This window comes from Xenopus laevis, chromosome 3S (assembly GCF_017654675.1).
Source record: "Xenopus laevis strain J_2021 chromosome 3S, Xenopus_laevis_v10.1, whole genome shotgun sequence".
Taxonomy (NCBI): domain Eukaryota; kingdom Metazoa; phylum Chordata; class Amphibia; order Anura; family Pipidae; genus Xenopus; species Xenopus laevis.
In genome coordinates this window covers 49,455,269-49,479,507 of record NC_054376.1, presented here as the reverse complement: position 1 = coordinate 49,479,507, position 24,239 = coordinate 49,455,269, and the positions used below count along the sequence as shown (strand labels likewise).

Here is a 24,239-nt window from a genome sequence, read left to right as displayed (position 1 = left end):
ACCTCTATGCCCAGGGCATAGAGGAGTGGCAAACAATATTTGATTGACAGCTGAGATTTTTAAATGAGCTTACAACAGCTTTGAATGCTTTAATAAAAATAGAAATTGGATTTCATGTTTAATTTGAAAAGGACTTTTATTATACAGATTTTTGTGTCTGGGTGACAGGTCCACTTTAAGCAAATCTTATTTTGCACATCAGTAGAGATGCCCCTGCTGAATTCAGAATTTTCTGTAGAGAACCAAATCGGAATCCTAATTTGCATATGCAAATGAACAAAGTCCCAGGAAACACAAAGTCTTTGAGTCATTAGCAATTTCTGCAATCATATGCAGTGATGTGATTTTAAGGGTTCAGATTTGCTTCATCCATGAACTTTGAATTTACTGAATCCAAATCCTGTCAAGAGCGGCTTGGATTTGTACAAATTCTGAAGTCTGGGATTTGATGCATTGCTATTTATTAGTTGCATTTTTGCAACAGGAAAAAAGAATAAAGTACCATATGGCAACTTTGATGTTTCTTGTTTGTAAATGACATATTAACTTACATGACAGAGACACAGATTCCTGTTTTCTTTTTCTGGGCACAGTCACTTTCCCATTTGTTGTGAACATGGGATAACAAAGAAGCCAATTTTCATAACCACCTTCCAAAACCAATGGTTCACTCCGAAGGATTATTTTTGTTTCCCACTGTACAAAAACCAGAGTAAGATCATATGTTAAACTGGAAAACAATACAAAACATGTAAACACATTTTGTTGCACCTCTATGTAAGTTCTACTTTCTTAGAATAGTCTGTAATGCTAAGGCAGGGCTGCCCAAAATGTAGATCGGGATCTAGCAGTAGACCCTTAGCCACTGATCAGAAGATCTCAATACACTGTCAACAAACAACATGTCTAAATTACCCTCCTATTTCATGCTTTTCATTCAGATATTTTTCACTTTAAGGTTACATAAGAAATAGTTGTTTGTTAACTATATCAATATATTAGCGTAAAGGACTGTGACAGGGACCTTATACTTTGGCAAACACTGATGAGAATGATGAATAATCTCTGTAAAGCATGCCGAAATGTGTTGGTGCTACAGAAATAACAGATTAATAAAAATTAAAAGTTTGAATATTATGATACACCTGCCTGTGTGTACTCAACTGAAGAAAAATCAATGGAAGTTAGGCATGAACAAAATTCATACATTTTTTTTTTGATTTGCTTGAATACTGAATACTACCCTAAAGATTCAGCAGAATGAGGTCAAATCCTAACCATAATTTACATATCAGAAAAATAAATACACTACATCATTTGTGAACAAAACATAGTGTTCAGTTGCCCAGAGCTTTGAAAAACTCACATTATTTAAATACTTGATTTGATGCATCCCTAATTTAATTAGTGTTCAACCAGTGTTTAATCAACTCATTTTAATATCTGAATGTTTATCAGATTTATCAGATAACCGATAAAACACCATTGTACCGGACAGGGCTTATCTGTTATGTGCTATTTAACCTGTGTCTTTTCTACTTTATCCATCTTGAATGGCCGCCCCCCATGGCTACACAGCAGCTTGTTTATATAAACGATAGTAGTCTTTCTGAAGAAAATGTACTGTTGCAGAGCAACAATACATTATATTACTTTGATACACTCTCAGTTTTTGGTGTTCTGATATTTTAAAGGAGAAGGAAAGTCATCTTGCACTTGGGGGTGCCAAATGTTAGGCACCCCCAAGTGATTTTATCTACTTACCTGAAACCCAAGGCCGGTGTCCCTATCAACAGAAAACTGCACCGGCCCAGGGTTATTCCAGAGAGCACCACAGAGAGATCCTCTTCTGGCTTCTTCTTTCTTCAAATTTCCCAGGCAGACGCATGCCCAGTTGAACAAAATAGACGACTTTTTAGTTAAAGTTTGGCTTTTCGTTCTACTGCATGCGCAGCTGTGCGAAGAAAGAGGAGTGGTGCTCACTGGTATAACCCCGGGCCGGTGAAGTTTTCTGCTTATAGGAACACTGGCCCGGAGTTTCAGGTAAGTCAATACAATCACTTGGGGTTCCAAAGACTTTCCTTCTCCTTTAAGACAAATGATATAGAAAATGTATTTATTTATTAATTTTATTATTGTATTGAGCCCCCAAATCCTTTGTGAAAGATTCAGCCGAATATTTGCATTTGCAATTTGCATATGCAAATTAGGGGTGAGACGGGGAAAAACATGCTTTACTTCCTTGTTTTCTGGGAACAAAAACGCGATTTCCCTCCCGCCCCTAATTTGCATATGCAAATGAGGATCCGGTTCGGCTGGGCGAAGGATTCGGCAGAATCCAAATCCTGCTGAAAAGGACCGAATCATGGCCGAACCCGAACCGAATCCTGGATTCGTGCATCCATAATTTTAAGTAAGCAATAAACTATAATTGATTTAGGGGCAGATTTACTAAGCTCGAGTGTATTTTCGAAGTAAAAAAAGTTTGATTTTCTAAGTAAATTTTTGGCTATATTGATTATTCAACTTTGATTTGAACGATTCGAATTAAAAATCGTTCTAATATTCGACCATTCGATAATCGAAGTACTGTCTCTTTAAAAATAAACTTCAACTTCATACTTCGCCAAATTAAAGCTACTGAAGTGCAATGCTAGCAACCTTGGAATTGTTCAATTTTTTCTCACCTTAAAAAGAGCATCTTTTAAGCTCTGAAGTGTTGTGCCAATTTTTAAGTCATTTACAGAGCTGAACCAATCAAGCAATATAATGTAATCAACTTGACCTCTTTTATTCCACATTTGTTTAGATGCATCAGGTAGATTCATTTCAATCTTTCCTGAGGTGAATCTGAAAAAAAATTAAATAAATAAAAATGACCAAATGTGTAAGGTAACCAGCCCCGAAAAATGTACTAATGTTATTAAAATAATACCCTGGGGTTATGGCCTCCTGTGGCACACTCATGGAAGTTTGAATATGAGACTCCTGAAAATCTTTTGAACTCCGAACATCCATTATAATTATACTGATATTATGATCATTTGTCATCTCAAAAAGCTTTTCAGCTGTAATAGCTCCACGAGGCACTATAAACACAGGGGGTACAGGAGAATAACACAGAAATGGTTATAAACTTGAATTCTCTCATCCTTTACTTTCCTTAGTGTCTTCAAAATACTAATGTACATTAAAAGGTATGTTCATGTTGATCTTTTTTGCTGGTAGGTCTGCTTTTCTAAATAATTGTTGCTTTAAGTTCTTAAACCTGATTGTTTTGCCAACCTGACTGTCCCTTCTCAACCTGTCTGGTATAGCTTCTAATGCTACTGACTACTGATGCACAAATATGGCAGTCCCCTGATAGAGGAACATAGGGTATTAGACATAGTAACATAGTAACATAGTAAGTAAGGTTGAAAAAAGACACATGTCCATCGAGTTCAACCTTTTTTTTTTTTTATTAACTACCTATCTGCCAGTTGATCCAGAGGAAGGCAAAAAAACCCATCTGAAGCCTCTCCAATTTGCCTTAGAGGGGGAAAAATTCCTTCCTGACTCCAAAATGGCAATCGGACTAGTCCCTGGATCAACTTGGACTATGAGCTATTTCCCATAACCCTGTATTCCCTTACTTGCTAAAAAGCCATCCAACCCCTTCTTAAAGCTATCTAATGTATCAGCCTGTACAACTGATTCAGGGAGAGAATTCCACATCTTCACAGCTCTCACTGTAAAAAACCCCTTCCGAATATTTAGGCGGAACCTCTTTTCTTCTAATCGGAATGGGTGACCTCGTGTCAGCTGGAAAGACCTACTGGTAAATAAATCATTAGAGAGATTGTTATATGATCCCCTTATATATTTATACATAGTCATCATATCACCCCTTAAGCGCCTCTTCTCCAGCGTGAACATCCCCAATTTGGCCAGTCTTTCCTCATAGCTAAGATTTTCAATACCTTTTACCAGCTTAGTTGCCCTTCTCTGTACCCTCTCTAATACAATAATGTCCTGTTTGAGTGATGGAGACCAAAACTGTACGGCATATTCTAGATGGGGCCTTACAAGTGCTCTATACAGTGGAAGAATGACCCCCTCCTCCCGTGACTCTATGCCCCTTTTAATACAGCTCAAGACCTTATTTGCCCTTGATGCTGCTGACTGGCATTGCTTGCTACAGCCAAGTTTATCATCTACAAGGACTCCAAGGTCCTTTTCCATAATGGATTTGCCTAGTGCAGTCCCATTAAGGGTATAAGTGGCTTGGATATTTTTACATCCCAGGTGCATGACTTTACATTTATCAACATTGAATCTCATTTGCCACTTAGCTGCCCAGATTGCCAGTTTGTCAAGATCCTGTTGCAAGGATGCCACATCCTGGATGGAATGAATTGGGCTGGATAATTTTGTGTCATCTGCAAACACGGATACATTACTTACAACACCCTCCCCATAGTCATTAATGAACAAGTTAAATAAAAGTGGACCCAATACTGAGCCCTGGGGGACCCCACTAAGAACCTTACTCCAAGTAGAGAATGTCCCATTAACAACCACCCTCTGTACCCGATCCTGTAGCCAGTTTCCTATCCATGTGCAAACGACTTCATTAAGCCCAACAGACCTTAGTTTAGAAAGCAGTCGTTTGTGGGGCACAGTATCAAACGCTTTGGCAAAATCCAAATAGATCACATCTACTGCCCCCCCACTATCCAGAATCTTACTTACCACATCATAAAATGCAACCAAATTCGTCTGACATGACCTATCCTTCATAAAGCCATGCTGATTGTTGCTCATAATGCCATTCATTAGGACAAAATTTTGAATGTGATCCCTTAACAAGCCTTCAAATAATTTGCCCACCACAGATGTCAAGTTTACTGGCCTATAATTGCCAGGCTGAGATCGTAATCCCTTTTTAAATATTGGAATAACATCAGCTTTTCTCCAATCCATAGGCACCATACCAGATGACAGTGAATCTGAGAAAATCAGAAATAAGGGCTGGTCTAAAACTGAACTAAGCTCTCTTAGAACCCGGGGTGTATGCCATCAGGCCCTGGAGCCTTGTTTACATTAATTTGTATTAAAGCTTTTTGAATCATATCCTGAGTCAGCCACTGACTAGATTGAGCTGAACCATTCGTGCAGTTATTAAGTGAGCCTGTGAACCCAGACTCCTCTATTGTATACACTGAAGAAAAGAACTGATTTAACACATTTGCCTTATCTGTATCTGCTACAACCATACTGGTACCATTATTTAATGGAGCAACACTCTCAACCTGCATCTTTTTACTATTAATATATTTAAAAAACTTTTTAGGGTTAGTTTTCACCTCCACCGCAATTAACTCTTCATTTCTTTTCTTAGCCTTCCGGATTGCTGATTTACAACATTTATTACAGTGTTTATATTCATTCATAGACAGGTGATGCAAAAGCATTGGGCAAATTATTTTAAGACAAAATTAAAAATAGCATGCAAAAACAATGTTATGATAGATGTAGAGGTTTAATTTCTGGTGTCATTATCTCTTTACAAGGATGACTCACTTTGATCATTTCTCCACACCAGCCATGGCGGTAATTAATTGATACGTGGGACATACTGCACAGGTTCAGAAATTGTTTTTGTTTCAAAAGTGAACACATGCTAAACATGCATACTTTCATTTAGTACAACATAGACTGAAAAGATAAAAATGGAGTACAGTGTGGCAGACAAAACAAAGCATCAATAAAATGTAGTTATATAAAGTACAACATATGAAATATAATTTAAAAAGTAGGGATGCACCAAATCCACTACTTTGGTTTCGGCCGAACCCCCCAATCCTTCCCAAAAGATTCGGCCGAATACCGAACCAAATCCGAATTTGCATATGCAAATTAGGAGTAGGAAGGGGAAAACATTTTTTACTTCCTTGTTTTGTGACAAAAAGTCACACGATTTCCCTCCTGCCCCTAATTAGCATATGCAAATTAGGATTCGGATTCAGTTCCGCCGGGCAGAAGGATTCGGCCGAATCTGAATCCTGCTGAAAAAGGCTGAATCCCGAACTGAATCCTGGATTCGGTGCATCCCTATTAAAAAGTATACGCACACAGCGAAACCTTAATTTTATATGCCCCAATTTTAAGTTTTGCCACATTCAGACTTCACAAGTAAGGAACTCCTTAATTAAGACAATTACTCTAGATTAAATTCCTGTTCTGTTTACAATAAATACATTAAATATATATATATAAATGATACATAGAACCTCATTCCTTGTAAGGCCTCATGCTTCTGCTGCCGTTGGTAAAGTTTGATTTTCACAATCAGCTAATAATTGGGGCCCTTTGAGGGGGCAGTCATGCTAACTTAGTAGTATGGGGCTTAATGATTACCGATGGTGTACCTGCAGTTACTCATAACAAGAAGTCGGATTCTTGTTTTAATTTTTTTAATTTGTAGTAAACTGAGCCACAATTTTTGCTGATTGATTGCTTTTGAGGACTAAACTTTTAGTAAATGTACTCTACTGTGTCCACTGATATAAGCACTGTTACAACCGAAGACAAGTCAGCACCACATACAACATCAGTGTAATCATACTGATAAATTACAAACTAACTGTAAATTTAAAGCAGAAAATAACAAAGATTACCTTTTGTAGGTTCTGGCTGCTTTGACAGAACTTCACTTTTTCCCCCATTCACCTATGTGATTACAAAAAAGGGAAATTGTTGTAGCACAACCTAGAGAAAGGCTTCTATAAGACTATGGGGGAATTCACAAAAGTGTTGATATTGAGACAAAATAAAAGTGGAGAGAAAAATGTCTGATTTCACTCCAAATTCACAAACCTCTATCTCCACGTTTGTGAATTTGTCTTTTAAACAGACAGTTTTTAGAATTTGTCTTTTGCATGACATTTTATCTGAATTTGTCTTTAGCTCTTACTAAACCTGTCAGTCAGTCATCAAATTGGAATTTCTGGGGGAGGGGATTTATCTTACCTATGAAAATTATACATCATTTATTTCAGGATAACCTGGGCTTTCTAAATCTGACTACATGTTTGTGTAATTCCACTTCTGTAACAAGATATAAGGGTCTATAAGGAAGGTTTTACTTTTCTCAAATTGCCAATATTGCCTCATTCATTAAGCTAAAACTAGTAAAATAACGCAAATGTGAGTTAAAACTTTTTACATATAAAATTGTATAAAATACACTTTTTTTAAATTTAATCAGTGTTTTACTTGTTTTGTTAATGAGGCTTTTACACCTATACGGTTAGACGGAAATTTGTGCCCAGACTATAAAATGCTAATCCCTATTAATATGCTAACAATTCATCAATGGGGCATCTACAAGAGGTGTGAAATGAAGATTGGCTGAACCAAAGCAGAGCAAATTATTTTAGAATTCATCTGACATATGGGGAATAGTTACACTGAGCTTTACTCCAGTTTTAAAAAGTCGGGAGAAAATGTTGTTTAAAATGTCGTTTTTATGTCGTTTGAAAGACAAATTCATAAAAGTGTCAGTAAACTGTCTTTCTTTCATTAAATAATTGAAAGTGGCGACTGAGTCACTGTTTCTGTTTTCGAATATGGAGAAAGTATTTTACACCAGTTTACCACCACTTTTACTCCAAAAATGGGTCCTCTCCACTTTTGTGAATTCCCCCTATGTATGTCCATGACCAGGATTTGCCTTCAGAAAAAATTAATAGTCAATAACATGACTGGGATGTGTTTGTTCAGCATTAAAAGAGATTATAGTTACTGCTCATAAAATGCTTAAAACTAGTCAGGAATTTCCATGTAGGGGTGAACATGATAGTGGGTTGATTGGCACAAGATGCCAGAGCAGCCTATACAGCTCCAGAATGAGCAATAGTTCCATACATCACTGGACTGGCCTAAATTTTAGGAGGTCAGTTTGGAGAGTTTTTGTAGCATGAAATGTACAACTAAAGCTATTGAAGCTTTACCGTCTCATTTTTATTAAGCTGACTGGGTATATCTTCAGGAAACTCTTTGGGAAATAGTTTTCCCTCCTTTTTCTTCAGGTCTTGCCTTTCCATGTCCTCTATTTTTTTCCGTACTTCAGCTTCTTCATATCTATGTCAACATACAACGAGGACATTATATACATGCATATTTAACATAACGGAAAAAACTATTTATGATGTGATCCTGAATAAATGGCATTTTACCAGGAGAGGCAAAAAGAGAGAATGTGTTGCTTTTGCCTGAAAATAATAATGTTTTATACAGAACATAGGGATCTGAATAGGGAACTCCTATGAACAAATTGCCCTCAAAAGAAATCCAGTGTCTGAAGGACTGAAGATTTAAAGCTACTATAGTACACAGGAAATTTTTCTTTTGGGATGCTAATAGCATTGCCATGAGGGAGTGTTTTGTTCCTGCATATGCTAACCTATTTCTGGGTTATTGAGAGAGCAGAGAAAGTACAGGTAGTGGACCCGTTATCCAGAATGCTTGGGGACCTGGGGTTTTTTTTTTTTTGGACAACAGATCTTTCAGAAATTTGCATCTTTATAGCTAATTTCTACTAGAAAATCATGTAAACATTAAATAAATCCAATATGCTTTTGTTTCTAATAAGGATTAATTATATCTTAGTTTGGCTCAAGTACAAAGTAGTTTTATTATTACAGAGTAAAAGGAAATCATTTTAAAAAATTTGGATTATTTGATTAAAATGGAGTCTATGGGAGACTGTCTTTCCGTAATTCGGGGGTTTCTGGATAATGGGATTCCGGATAACAGATCCCATACCCGTACCTGCATGCTTCTAGCTTGCAGCTTTAATAACAGCATTGAAATTTGAAAAAAATGACATTTCATTAACAAAAGAAACCCTTTATTACTTACCTATTTTTAAGGCTTTCTGTGAGTTTTTCAGCTTCTTCAACAGACTTTAAGATAGTGGAGGGACCAAGTAAGGACTTATAATAGTCCTATAATTGAAGCAGACTAATTATGAGTACCACTATGCAAGTAAATTATGTAAAATAACATCCAAAAGTTCATTCTACTTAGAAATGCACGGAATGCACTCCTGTGCCAAATACATGAACCCTTAATTTAATGTAATATTTGAGCTTTGAAAAACTGACGGCAAATAATTAATTATTAAATTTTTCATTAGGTTTAATTTGTTGTATTTAATATTGAAATTTCAAATATCAGTAGTCCGATTTCTTGAGTGAGCTTACAGCTTATGCGGCAGAATGATAAGCTACCTGACAGATATCCGAGTGAGGCTCAGGCAGATATATTTTGGAAAAGCTGGTAAAGTTTGTTGGGACAAGGCTGGATTGGCATCCAAAATGATTCAATCACTGCTCTGGTGGTCAAAAAGTACAACTGGGGAATCAACCTGGTAGAACCTATTACTTTGGGGGTTAAATCAAATAATAAAACCACTGCCAGCAGAATATGTTTAAATACAGGCAATGGGTGCTATCAAGTTGGACAAAAGTAGCTGCCAGTATCTGTACATCTATGTATAGGAATGGCCATCCAAGGTCTATACAAGTAGGCCTGTGAAAACAATTAGTATCTATCAGTATTATAAATATTAACAAGGGCAAATGCTGCCATGAGGCAAGCTGCAGGCTCCGCATGTTACTGGAGGTAGCAAAAAGCAAAACCACCCTCTTTGCACTAGTGAAGCAGCCACCCCCTCCGACCTGAAGTGTAAAAGGTAAGCAGCACTGAGAAGGCTGCCTCTCAGAAACACAGAGGCTATATTGCTCCTGCATATTAATATTTCTATTTGAAAATAAGAATGGCATTAAAAACAATGATTTAGAGGCACTTTATAATGAAAATGACTACAAAGGAATTGATGGCTGGCACCAAATCATCCAAAAACCAAACAGTTTTTGGTTGAGATTCAATTTGGATCAACACAAAATCATGTCCCTTTAAAGATCTGGGCACCTGAATTTGACAATTTTTATTTATTAATTATGCAATTCTTTGCTTTATATTAAATTACAGTATTCACATCAGGTATTGATCTGGCTTGGAACTTGGCCAAATCCCTAAATAAGGGATATGGTGCATCCTAAGACACAGTAGTATAAAATTTACTGTCACATAAATTAAAATGGACACTACCTGGTTTTGCTTGAAATCTGATCTTTTTTTAAGCAGTTCAAACACAAATAAATATTTCATATACAAGACATAGGCTTTTTCTTCATCTCCTTCCAGTCTGCACTCTTCTGCTTTTTGAAATATTTTACAAGCAGAGGAAACATAGCTTTAGAGAGAAGATACACAAATTAGAATCATTTACAGTTATCAAACAATTAAACACTTATTATAATGTAAAAAAAGTATAGTATAGTGTTTTTCAAGAAACTTAAAACATGCTAAAATAAAACCATGTGAAATAATGTATTCTGTGCTCTAAATATTCCTGCTCTATATTTGTATTTAAGTATTACAAAGATAAAATTCTACACAGGCAGTAAATGTGTCTTAGCAGTAATAAACAAAAAAGGGTAACTTGCGCCCCCAAACTATGCCCTCATATGGTACACTATAAAATATGTAGATCATGCCATAAACATATTGACTAGCCCTACATAAAAACTGAAAAAAGGGAATGCCCTGGAACAAAAGAATAAATCAATAATCAAACACTTCCAAAATAAAATAGACTCTCAACAAATTATACACAGCAAAAAGTATACAGAATAGTTTTGGGTTTAAATGATACAACATGATGAGATTTCTATGTAATTTATAATAAAATAAGGGTATGCACCCATTTTAGATTCAAGCCATCATTCATTCTTACTGATTTTATACAGCATTTAAGCACATTTCATCAGTCATTCGAGAGCTTGATTCGAGAGCTTGAAAGAGCAATCATGGCTGCATTTCTTGAAATCAACACAACAGGAGATAAATAAATCCTCAGTGCAGAATAACTTAAGACAATACTTTTTACTGAAGTAAATATAAACCATATTAAATAGGGTTTATAGGATAAAAAGGATGCATTATTCCTTTAAATATAGGAACAAAATACATGGTATAATTATATGGCTAACAAAGAATTAAGTAATCCTAGAATTCTGAGACATTGCTATGCAAATAAAAGGGAAAGATAAAATACCTTTTAGTGCTAGTCTTGTCAGGCTTTACTTCAGCTTTCTTCTTAAGATCTGATAGAGAGCTAGAGAGATACAGTTCTCTGGGAAGTGCCGATACTGTAGGCATGACGAGCTGCAAATTCCCCTTTCTCTTTATCAATAAACAGCTTTTCTTGGTGTTAAATTATTCCTTTATGGAACATTTACAAGCATTATAGGTGAACAAATGTAGGACTAAACAAAATAAAGACCTGCAAAAAAATGTAGAAGGTTTTCACATGTTTATATATAAACACATACCTCACTTATGAGATCATGCAGTTTGGCAACAAATAGTGTCTCACTTAGGGGCAGATTTATCAAGGGTCGAATTTCGAAGTTAAAAATACTTCGAAATTCGACCATCGAATTAAAATACTTCGACTTTGAAAATCGAAGTTTTTTTTCATCGAATTTGGGATTCCTGCGGTCAAAGTAAAACCGAATGATCGAATGATTTTAGCGATCGATCAAATGATTTTACTTTGACTTCCAAAAACGTTAAAAAATGCATTAGAATGCCCCCATAGGCTAACATAGCACTTCGGCAGGTTTAATTTGGCGAACTATTGAAGTCGAAGTTTTTTTTAAAGAGACAGTACTTCGATTATCGAATATTCGAACTATTTTACTTCACTTCGACCCTTGATAAATCTGCCCCTTAGTGATACTGACACGTTCCTTTAAAAATGGGAACGTGTCTGTATCAGTGAAAAGAAGCTGCACACGAAATCTAAGCAGCTAAAAGCTCCCCAAAGCTGCCCTCGAGCCCCAACTATCCTGTGAAAAGTACAAGAGGATACAACAGAAACGCCATTGCTCAAAGGACCCTGAAGCACAATGAAAGAACATGATCCTGGAGGCTGCTCCAAAACTCCTATTGTACAATCATTACTTAACAGAACATGGAGTGATGGTACAACATAACCAAGTTTTTGAGCTTGTTCTGTGTTTCAAACCTCCTATTGCCATCCATTCTATTAGCAGACAATCACAATCATGGACAACCATTAGGATTCTGAGATCCAGACTGAATTTTAGATTTAGAAAATGTTTTAAGTGGTAAAATTGCATTTCTGCCAAACTGTTTTTCTGTTTCTAACTAACTGAGAACGCCCCAACATTTAGAAAATTGTATCAACACAAAAATTATTTCTTCATGAATCTGCATGACCAGGCCATACACAGTACTATCCTCTTGTTAGAACAGATAAATATGACACAAATTTGGCTACACGCATGGACTTGTCCAAACTGGGATTCAATATAGATCATACGGGTTTCACGTGCAGAGGACAGAAAATAACTGCGCACAAAAGTCAAATGTCCAACTAGAAAAACGGATTATTTGTATATTTAAAGATTTTCAGTTGCCTGCCTGTCGTTACTCCATTACAGTTCTCTGCTGCTCCCCTCTGCCTGCAGTGAGGTTGCATGATGGGTGCAGGATACATTTTCTTCCTAATTCTGGTAACTAATAGTGTATTCTTGAAAAGACTGGGTGGAAGTTACTCATTGTACAGCAGAAGTGCCACTCTTAACTCTGCATACTTGAAACTGAAAGAGCAATGTGCGTCACTGCTTAGCTCACACGTGAATTGAATTAGCATTAACCCCGCACTAACAATATCAATGAAGTCAATTCAATCCAGAAGCAATATTTCGAAACTAAGACTAAAGGTGGCCATACACGGGCAGATAAAGCTGCCGATATTGGTCGTTTGGACCGATTTGACAGCTTATCTGCCCGTGTATGGGGGCTTCCGACTGGTCTTTCCGATCGATACCTTGCCACGATATCGATCGGGAAGGCTTGATTTTTAACCGACCGACCTGTCGGAGCCCCTTGGCGTATCGTAATTCGATTGTTCAGCCATACGGCGAACGTTTGAATTACCCCCGATATAGCCATGCCGTTAGTGGCATATCGGGGAAAGATCCGCTCGTTTGGCGATGTCGCCAAACGAGCGGATCTTTGAGTCTATGGCCACCATAACTTTGCCATTTTTGCTAGCTACAGCCTGTTTGTTATTCAGTAACTCATCGTAACTTCCCCGCACTCTAAACTGTGAATTTCCTTTTTTCTTGGTTTATTAGTTTAGCCAGTCCCGTAAGACCAAACAATATAAAAGGCCTCATACACATAAATTTTCCATTGTATTTGGAATAGCTTAGCAGTTAAAGGGATTGTTCACCATCAAGTTAACTTTTAGCATGTTATAGAACAGTCAATTTTAATTATTATTTAATAATATTTAATTATTATTATTTTTAATTATTTGCCTTATACTTCTGACTCTTTCCAGCTTTCAAATTAAAGAACTAAACCCTAAAAAATAATGTGGCTAAAAATGTAATTTTTATATACATTATTTAATGCACCAGCCTAAAGTTTCAGCTTCTTAATAGCAGCAGTGATCTAGGACTTCAAACTTGTCATAGGAGGTCTCCATCTTGGAAAGTGTCTGTGAAACTCAGATGCTCAGTGGGATCTGAGCAGCTGTTAAGAAGCTAAACTTAGGGGTCGTTGGCCTGTAATATAAGCTGATGATTACATTCTGATGCTAGTTGATTTCTGATTTCTGTGCTGTCATGTAGTAATTATCTGTATTAATTACTAATCGCCTTATTCTCTCTCTATATATATATATATATATATATATATATATATATATATATATATATATATATATATATATACACACACATTGTATTGCGAGTGGGTCCCTAAGCTCTGTAAGTGACAGCAGCACAGAGCATGTGCAGTGAATCAGCAGAAAAGAAGATGGGGAGCTACTGGGGCATCTTTGGAGACACAGATCTTTACTGCCAAAGGGATGTGGTTGCCTTGGGCTGGTACATACACATTTCTAGCCTACTTCTTTAGTTAAGCTTTAGTTCTCCTTTAGGGTCAGTGGCCCCATTAAAAAAAATATCTGTAAGGCTACACATTTATTGTTATTGCTACTTTTTATAACTCATCTTTCTACTTAGATCCTGTCCTATTCATATTTCAGCCTCTTATTCAAATCAATGCACGGTTGCTGGGGTCATTTGGACCCTAGCAACCAGTTTATCAAAATTGCAAACTGGAGAGCTCCTGAATAAAAAGCTAAATAAATCAAAGAATAAAAGAAATGAAATCAAATTACAAATTGACTTAGAATCACTCTCTACATCCTACTAAAAGTTAATTTAAAGGTGAACTGCCCTTTTAAGTAGAACTTAACTTTTCATATATACAGCAAAACAAGATTGTTGTTGTTGTTGATAAATATTTGTTTGCAATAAATGGAGAAACAAACACTTATAAGGATGCATATGAATAGGGTAGCACCATGAAACGATGCACTAGTAAATTTAATGGAGGTGCATTAATGAATGCACCAATGTAGCTGTAGCACCTTATGGCTGCTGGGGGTGTTGAGGCCTGGATTTGTGGCCCAGGCCTAAGGTGGGGGGCGGCATGCTGCCCAACCACACCTACATTGGTTAGGAAACACTGGGGATGCACAGGAGAAATGATAGCTTTTAAAATTTTCAGTGTGCCAGTCCCCATTGCTCCGGTCCCAATGGTGAAAATTTGTGCAAATAAAGGGATAGGGATGGGGGCGACAAATGGCAGTGGGCCTAGGGGTGTCCTTCTGGTAGAAAATCCACCTCATGAGCTCAATGACAGACATCCTATTCATGCCTGTCGGAACAGACAAAGGGGACCTGATTTATTACATGTATTTAGTTACATTTGTTACACTGCTGCCCACGGTTATAACGGTTATCTGTTTGTTTTCCTCTATTGAGCTTTAATAACAGGCCCACTTTAAACTCAGGTTATCATAACCTGAGTTAAAAGGGGACCCGTCACCCAGACATAAAAATCTGTATAATAAAAGTCCTTTTCAAATTAAACATAAAATCCAAATTCTTCTTTTATTATACAATTCATAGCTATTGTAAACTCATTTAACAATCTCAGCTGTCAATCAAATATAGCCTGCCTCTCCTCTATTTAGGCATAGAGGCGGGGCAGACAATTACTTTCACTTTCCTTTCATCAATTCCTAGATGTCACTGCTCTCCACACATTCCACCTCTCTCTTTACCATTTAATTGTAAATTGTCCCCCGTTCTGGCGCACAAACAAGATTCTGAGATGAGACAAGGCTTGTCTTAATAACAGTGTCCACAAAATGGCTTCTGCCTGCTTGCTATAATTAGGAATTCGCAAACAAGATTCAAATAATGTTTATAGTGTAATTAAAGTTTATTATACTTGAGTAAAGGTGGCCATACATGGAGAGATCCGCTCGTTTGGCGATGTCGCCAAACGAGCGGATCTCCCTCCGATATGCCCACTCAAGGTGGGCAACATCGGGCTGATCCGATCGTGGGCTCTAGGGCCCAACAATCGGATCCTAGCGAACGGGCGGTCGGATCGCGGGACCGCATCAACGACCAGATGCGGCCGCGATCCGGCGGGATTTTTAGTCCCATCCGATCGAGATCTGGCCGATCTCGATCAGGGAAGCCCGTCGGGGGCCCCGTACACAGGCCAATAAGCTGCCGACTCGGTCTGTCGGCAGCTTTTATCGGCCCGTGTATGGCCACCTTAACTTGATAAAATAGGATTTGGAATCATTTTTTCGGGTGAGGGGTCTCCTTTAAGGGGCCTATAGTGATTGCAGGCATTCTGTTGCCCATATAATTGACAGCTCGTAACCACTTCCTATTAACAAATGACAGTCGCCTTTATCATTGGATTCATTGGTCCTTCCGCCTGCAATCGCTACGTGTGTGCCTCTGTTCTATTACTGCTTATTCAAATTGAAACAGCTTAAGGTTGTCATAAATGGCTACTGCTACCCACGGTCTCCCACTGTTTTCAACGTGAGGTAGTCGCTTTATTAACGAGTGAACATCAGATACACATACATATATGTATCTCAAAACTTTCTAGAGGAAAAACAAACCCACGTCATTGACATGGCCCCGTCACCTTAAAACTGGATGGCTCTATAAAAGCCCCTATCAGAGGGGGACAGTGATGAGTTATGGGTGTTAAGGAGGGGGCTGTGCTGCACTTACTTGGATTATAGGGCTCCCCGCTGTCAGTAAGCAGAAGACTTCCGAAAAGAGGGCAGTTGCTAGAGTGCATACAGTCCCATCGCCATAAGTCTCATCACGCGAGACTAGTCTCATGACTACAGGTAAGGGCCGTGACGTACCACAGAGCCGCCTAGTGGGAGTGACGAGTTAGCGTAACTCGGCGTTACACAGGCGGAAGCTGCTCTCAAATTGTACTTCTGTTAAAAAGCAATAAAAGAAAAAAAAAACCACTGTATTATTTACTATTGGTTTCCCGCCTCAGTTCCCATATACTTAGAAGTAATTTCCGACTCTGTACCAGGAAACTGAAAAAAAAAATACTTTTTTCCCCTAGTTGCCGTCTGCTTTCATCAGAAGGAAACAGAGGGTTTGTGCAATATTCATTGACTATTATGTCAATTACAGTAATGATGGACAGCGCCGCCGCCGCCACACCCTGAAACATTCAGCTGACGAACAGGGGACTCGGTCCCCTTACAATTATCTTTGCTGATACAGGTATAGGATCCCTTATCGAGAAAGCTCAGAATTACGGAAAGGTTGTCTCCCATAGACTCCAATTTTATACAAATAATCCAAATTTTTTAAAAAAAATCCTCATGGGAAGCAAAACCAGCCTATTGGGTTTATTTCATGTTTAAACATGTAAAGTAGACTTAAGACATGAAGACCTATATTATGGAAAGATCCGTTATCCGGAAACCCCCAGGTTCCGAGCATTCTGGATAACAGGTCCCATACCTGTACTTTGTTTGTTTTTGCTTCACTGCTTGGAGGAATGCAGTTTCCCCAGAGGACCAAACACCAGGCTATAGTTGGTGGCCAGGATCAGTCCTTTAGACCAATTCAATTATCTGCCAGTAAGGTTGCCACCTTTTCTGGAAAAAATACCGGCCTTCCAATAACATTGCTATCAACCGGCCGGGTGGCAACCCAATCTGCCAGTGAATGGGGCCTGGGGGCTCCCGACGTGTCTCCCTGATCAATATCTGGCCAAGATATCGATTGGAGAGGTTGCCGATTGAGGACTGCATCGGCTAGTTTCTGCAGTCCTCATCCCATTGGCGGCCAGTCTCTATAGGTGGCCATACATGGAGAAATCAACATACGCGCACAAACCGACGGCAACCGCGAGGCAGGGTGAGAGCACTGACCCTCTGTCCAGCTGAACCGATCCACTCTGGTCACGTGGGCTGAAGCAAACAGGAGAAATGAAAGGCGCATCCGCTGGCTCAATGGGTAGATGAGCACCAATGTAGAAGTAAAAACCAAGTTTATTGTGTCATTTAAAAACACGAAGAAATTAAAAAATTCAAAAGTTCAAAGATGAATGAGCAAGGCAGGGAAGTGCATGGCTCTACGCGTTTCGTGACTACAATGGTCACTTCGTCAGAAGCTGAAGAGATCGCCAAACAAGCGGATCTCTCCTTGATATGCCCATCTTCAGGTGGGCGATATCGGGCTGATCCAATTGTGGGCCCTACGATCGATTCATAACCTGGTCCGAATGATCGGATCATAACGAAAGGTAATGGTCAGATCACGGCCCTGCATTAAAGGACCAGTAACATCAAAAAAAAATGTTCAAAAATTCGTTAGAGCACAACAAAAAATGAACACAGAGACAAATGAAACTTTTAAATAGCAAAGACTTTATTAAGAAATAACTTACAGAAAATCCACTTCCTGTCCTCTTCAGAAACGGCGAAAAGGCGACCATCCACACTGCAGCAATCGATTTCTTCTCCCTGGATATTCATCCTCCTCTCGTTGTGTCCAACAGCAGCTGGTTTGTTCCTGTGCTGGCGGCGATGAACTGACAGCAGCGAGTCCTCTCGCTTCCCTTCCACTGGCCTGGCCGTCTACAGTCTCCCAACGGCACACTTGTTCCTGCACTTTCACTGTGCATCGGCTTCCCTTCCTCTCTGGGAAGGGGACAGATTGTGCGTCTGGGATCTCTGCTCGTGCTCTGCCTTCACTTCCCCGGCGCTGGAATTGGAATCCGGGGCAGCATTTCCCACAGCGCGGCCACTGCCTCCTGAGCTTTCCTTCCCAAAAGCCGATCGTGGCGCTCGCTGGTGTGAGTGAGGGAGGAGGAAGAGAAGGGCAGCTAGTAACCAGACTCGATCCAGGTCGGAATGGAAGTACGCGGCTTGGCGCGCTGATTGTACATGAGTACGCGGCTTGGCGCGCTGATTGTACATGAAGTTGCTTCCCTAGGGTCTGGGCAGGATCGGCTCTACTGCTGCTGAAAATATACACATGCATGCTGCACTGCCGGCTAGTCCAGACATTTTATATTCACAGTAACGCGTGATGTCTATAGCAGCCCATTGATAAGGCAGCAGCTTGGGGAGGAGGGGAGACGGAGAGGGAGGAGAGCGGAGCAGGGAAGCCGATGCACAGTGAAAGTGCAGGAACAAGTGTGCCGTTGGGAGACTGTAGACGGCCAGGCCAGTGGAAGGGAAGCGAGAGGACTCGCTGCTGTCAGTTCATCGCCGCCAGCACAGGAACAAACCAGCTGCTGTTGGACACAACGAGAGGAGGATGTCAGTGAATATCCAGGGAGAAGAAATCGATTGCTGCAGTGTGGATGGTCGCCTTTTCGCCGTTTCTGAAGAGGACAGGAAGTGGATTTTCTGTAAGTTATTTCTTAATAAAGTCTTTGCTATTTAAAAGTTTCATTTGTCTCTGTGTTCATTTTTTGTTGTGCTCTAACGAATTTTTGAACATTTTTTTTTGATGTTACTGGTCCTTTAACAAACAGATTTGGACTGGATTTTTAGTACTGTCTGATCGACAACTGGCCAACTTTCGGCCAGATATCAATCGGGGAGGCCTGTCAGAGGGCCATTTACATAAGACTCGGTCTGTCTGCAGCTTTTATTGGCCCGTGTAAGGCTACCTTTTTTGTAATCAGATCGTTCAATTAACGATCTTACAGATATGCAATATACAAACATAAACATTATAAAACCCTTTATACTTATTAAGAGGGGCATTTATTAAAACTTTTTTTTTTCTGATTTTTATTATAAAGAAAATTTGACTAAACTGCCAACCACAAATGGCCTTAAATGTACTAAAAAATCGGAACGAAAAAAAGCTTGTGCGGAAAAAGTCGCAAAAAAATTGCACGACAATTCAAAGGGGGAAAATACATATATTTTGGAGAAAAAAATACAAAATCTTTTTGCAATTTATTAAAGTCCGATCCTGATCTGCGATTGGTTTTGTTCAATAATCTGAAGAGTTCCGGAAAAAGTTGCAGTTTTTCGCTGACAAATCTGATAAATTTGTATGATTCGGATTTTTTTCACAATTTTATCAAGTTTTTTCCTGCACAAGAATTTTTGGAACAATGTATTGATGAACAGAGGGGAAAAGTCAGTGTGGATTTGGCCGGAGTAGTTTAAAGGGTTGTTCACTTTCCAAACACTTTTTTCAGTTCAGTTGTTTTCAGATTGTTCCCCAGAAATAAATACTTTTTTTCCAATTACTTTCCACTGTTTATTTTTTTTACTGTTTTCCCAAAATCTAAGTTTAAAGTTGAATGTTCCTGTCACTGGTTTTCAGTCTGGCATGTGCACTCTAAACGGTTACAATTTTGCAACATTTATTTGATACATTTCTCAGCAGTATCTGTGGAATATTATAAACTATTGTATCATTTCTAATAGCTGCCTGTAATGAAATCCAGAGCTTTTGTTCAGCAGGGACAAAGATAAGAAATGTATCAACTAAATGTATCAATTTAGAACAGTTTACAGGGTCTGCAACCCCCCCCCCCCCGAGCTGCTTTCACTGACGAGCGGTGAAGCTCCCCTGCGTTCCGTATTTCTGCGTTTAGCCGCAGGGGAGCACAGGAATAGCTTTTTTCAATGGGGCTCTACTCACACAGGCTCGTGTAGGCGCCAAACGCAGGAAAAATGCAGCATGTTGCATCTCAACCTGTGTTCGGCGCCTACACATGCCTGTGTAAATACAGCCCCGTTGAAAAAAGATTAATGCGTCTATTCCTGCGCTCCCCTGCGGCTGAACGCAGAAAAACGGAACGCAGGGGAGCGCAGCTTCAACCGCTCGTCAGTAGGAGCCCTTAGAAGGTGAAAAATTGAAAACATTGTCTCTTTATGGTCATTTTACTTTATTGTGGAGTGAAGTTCTCAGCTCCTTCTTAATTTAATTTATTTCTTTACAATTTGCACAATTTCTCAACTTGGAGGTTTGTTCCTCCAGTGCTTTGACTGCTACTAAAAGCTGGAGAAGTAGCTCCATATTAGTAGAGCCCTCAGCTTCCAACTGATGTAGTAGTAGGATTATTAAAGGGGCTATTGTTACCTGCCCCCTTATTACTGTCTCAGATTTGTGTCAACTGTTATTACTGGACAAAGCAGCCAAATATGTTCTAAGTTTATCTATTTCACATCTCCATCTGAATGTATCAGATCTAACTTATATAACACTGGCGGGGTTCAATACCAGTGTGATCGTAGAATAGAAAACTGTATTTCTTAGACTTGAAGGTTATCGACAAGAATTATCCAGTCACCAGATCATAGCAAACATGTTAACTGGCAACAGAATTAAATTTAACAGAACATTAGAAATAAATGTGTACACCATCACTAACTTTTCCATAGCCCAAAAGATTTATACACTTTTCACTGAATCAACCTGTGATTAATGAAGTCCATTTTTTAATGAGTTTGGATGGCACCTTGAAAAATTATGACCACAATCACGTCAATAAATATGTTTGAAAAGCAAAATATGACCCACCTTACCCAGCAACACGTGTATATCATATGAAAAATTGCATGCATCCTAAACGGCCATAGTTTTTCAGATGCTTTATGCAGTTCTACATGTTTGAGTGGAAGATTGCAACAGAATTTAAAGCAATTGTGTCTCTTGGGCTGTAATACATATGCTAAATACATGTTCTTTATTTACACAGTATGTTTCAGCCTCACACTTTAACAGTTTTATTATGATTTTAAAACTTTTATAGGGTAATATAATGGAAGTTGCAGCATTTGCTACAGGTCTGATCACAAATAGCAATCAGCCAGCAGAAAGCATTTACTGGTTACATGTTATTGGTGGCACCTGGGCAAAGTGTCTATTACATAAAAGGGTTGGTTTATGCAGGCTGGATCACCCCTTTAACCAAGCAAAGTGACAAAAAAGGCAATTCTCATTTATTTTCATTTTTTTAGTGGATTTTTATTTTGAAACAGACATACATATAAATTCAACTCAAAATTAAGAAAAATAAGTTAAAAGGGAATAAAGATGAGAAATAGAAAAATCAAGAAACAGCAAGTTTATGAGGTTACATTTGTATAGAGAGTCCCCTACAGGCAATACTGAAAAGTGGCAATGTCAAAGGTCAATTTGACTGGGTCATATTTCAAGAATTAGGATCATGAACACTAAAGGTTGGGGCAGACGGGCAGATTTAGTCGCCTGGCGACTAATCTCCTCTTCTGCGGGGCGACAATCTCCCCGAACTGCCTTCTGCCTGCTTGAATGAAGAATCGCCTGCGCTAATGCACTTGTGGCGCTTCGATTTCCGAAGTCGCCCGAAGTTTCCTTGTGAGACAACTTCGGAAATCAAAGCGCCGCAAGTGCATTATCGCAGGCAATTCTTCATTCAAGCAGGCGGAAGGCAGTTCGGGTAGATTGTCGCCCCGCAGAAGAGGCGATTAGTTGCCAGGCGACTAAATCTCCCCAAACCCAAATAGGTAAATGCAGTAAATCTTTCAGGTCTCAAGTAAAGAACTCACCAGTTTAGAGAAGGGGTCCAGGTGCACCGCCCTGAACTTCAGCGGAGGGAGCGGATAACTGTATAGAAGCATCGAGCAGGCACTTCCAAAGACCAATCTTCCAGGCAGACTTTTCAATTAAAAAGTATTTTATTTATTCCAGTGCACTAGGACACAACCGAATGCGTTTCGTATCAATAGGATACTTAATCATAGGCAACCTAATACAAAACACGTTAGGTTGTGTCCTAGTGCATTGGAATAAATAAAATACTTTTTAATTGAAAAGTCTGCCTGGAAGATTGGCCCTTGGAAGTGCCTGCTCAATTTTTCTATACATATTTCAAGAATAGCTAACTCCAGGACTGAACTATGTACCCCATCCCTCCCAGATCATGGACCCTATGTTTTAATGCTGAAGCTTTTTACCACAAAGAATACTATTTTTTTTGTGTAACAAAACCATTTTATTTCCTAAAAATTGCATCATTTTGCACATTGTTCACAAGAATACATTTTATTTTTAACCATCACTGAAGAAAATAGAATGGCTTATCGTAGCATGTATGCATATTTTTATAAAGAGCTCCTTGAGGGCAAAGCACTGTACAGCAGAACAATAAATAAATAGTATCAGACAGGGAGTCACTGCAATAGTAAATGCAAATCAGTACAAAAATACAACACACATAAATATGAACATGATGTAAAGGGGCAGTTAGTGATGTGAGGGTAGAGAAAAACCCGACCCGCAGCTGACCCAACCCTAACCCACTGAGCGCTCCTATTTATATACCTGCCCCATCCCACTGTGATGTCAAGGAAGGGGGTGGGACACACAGATATGCGAGTATATAAAAAGGAGCGTGTCCGGAGGAAGTGGGCCACTAGAGGTTGCAGCCCACAAGCTTTGTGCCGCAGTCGACGAAAACCCACCCGCACATCACTAGAAGCAGTATAAAAAAAAAAAAACACAATAACAATGTAACATGTTTCTTTGATTATAACTATCATAAGAGGAAACTGACTTAAAGAGATACTGACACCTGAAATTAAACTTTTTTTTACATCTATTGGCTTTGCAAGCTACTTCTAACTTTGCCATAAAGTATTTGCATGATGCTTTTACATTACCTGTCTGATCCCCCATGTTCCTGTATGAGGGGGCTGCCATATTTGTGCAGCAGGAGTCCGTTAGCATTAGAAACTGTAACTAACAGGCTGAGATGGGACAGTCAGGTTGGCAAAGTCAGAGTGTCAGAGAGTCAGGCTTAGGAACTTCAACTAACAATTATATACAAAAACAAACCTCTCAGCAAAAAATGATCAACATGACTTATAGGTAACATTTAATGTACATTCATATGCTAAAATTCATTTTTTAGTGTCAGTATCACTTTAAGGGTTAGCAGTGGTGCTACAGGACAGGTCAATGCACTAGCACTGTGAAGGGGTGACATAACAATTTGGCATGAATGGTACATTTTCCAAAGCAGACAAAATAGCAACAATAATGCTGACAAATACACCTATCAAGGTAACATCAGTGTGAATCACCTGGTAATAAGAAGACATCTGGAGTAAATAACCTTTTAAAGATTACTGTATATATTCCGCAAAATATAATTATTGAATGCATTGATTACTCTGTTGCTTAATCAATTGATTATTGAATCTATTGAACAAAATATTCAGCTCTGAAATTTCAGTCCGCAATTCCCATTAAAGAAGGCAGTTAAAAAGGCATTACAGGTAAATATTATAAATGTGTGTCTCAGAAGCCTGTATGTCTTTCATTTAAACTTATTAAGCTTTATACTAAAAAAACAAAACTGTAGTATTGTACTGTAAGTTCTTATTCTCTGTAAAATGATACAGAACATGTAAGATAATGTATATATATATATATATATATATATATATATATATATATATATATATATATAAATACAGCTAGGACGCATGAATTGCAAAATCATTTAAAGGGGGTGTTCACCATTGGGTTACACTTTTGTATGATACAGAGAATGATATGCAATTTTTTATTCTTTATTATTTGTGGCTTTTTAGTTGTTCAGCTTTTTATTCAGCAGCTCTCCAGTTTGCAATTTCAGCACTCTGGTTGCTAGGGACTGACTTGCCAAGCAACCATGCACTGAATAGAATAAGAGACTAGAAT

General features: G+C 38.6%; 1 protein-coding gene across 2 annotated transcripts in view; it reads right to left on the bottom strand.

Annotated features, from left to right (window-relative positions):
- usp8.S (ubiquitin specific peptidase 8 S homeolog) overlaps window positions 1-16,427 on the bottom strand; it is a 39,613-nt gene extending 23,186 nt beyond the window's left edge. For both annotated transcript variants that reach the window (XM_018255399.2, XM_018255400.2), the window contains exons 1-9: window positions 16,272-16,427; window positions 11,171-11,398; window positions 10,162-10,306; window positions 8,908-8,993; window positions 7,998-8,127; window positions 6,663-6,714; window positions 2,936-3,089; window positions 2,688-2,850; window positions 552-696 (exon numbers count right to left, since the gene is read on the bottom strand). In XM_018255399.2, coding sequence (XP_018110888.1) covers window positions 552-696; window positions 2,688-2,850; window positions 2,936-3,089; window positions 6,663-6,714; window positions 7,998-8,127; window positions 8,908-8,993; window positions 10,162-10,306; window positions 11,171-11,274 — 979 coding nt within the window. In that variant the 5' untranslated portion in view covers window positions 11,275-11,398; window positions 16,272-16,427. The remainder of the gene's footprint in view (window positions 1-551; window positions 697-2,687; window positions 2,851-2,935; window positions 3,090-6,662; window positions 6,715-7,997; window positions 8,128-8,907; window positions 8,994-10,161; window positions 10,307-11,170; window positions 11,399-16,271) is intronic.
- Between the last annotated feature and the right edge of the window lie 7,812 nt (window positions 16,428-24,239).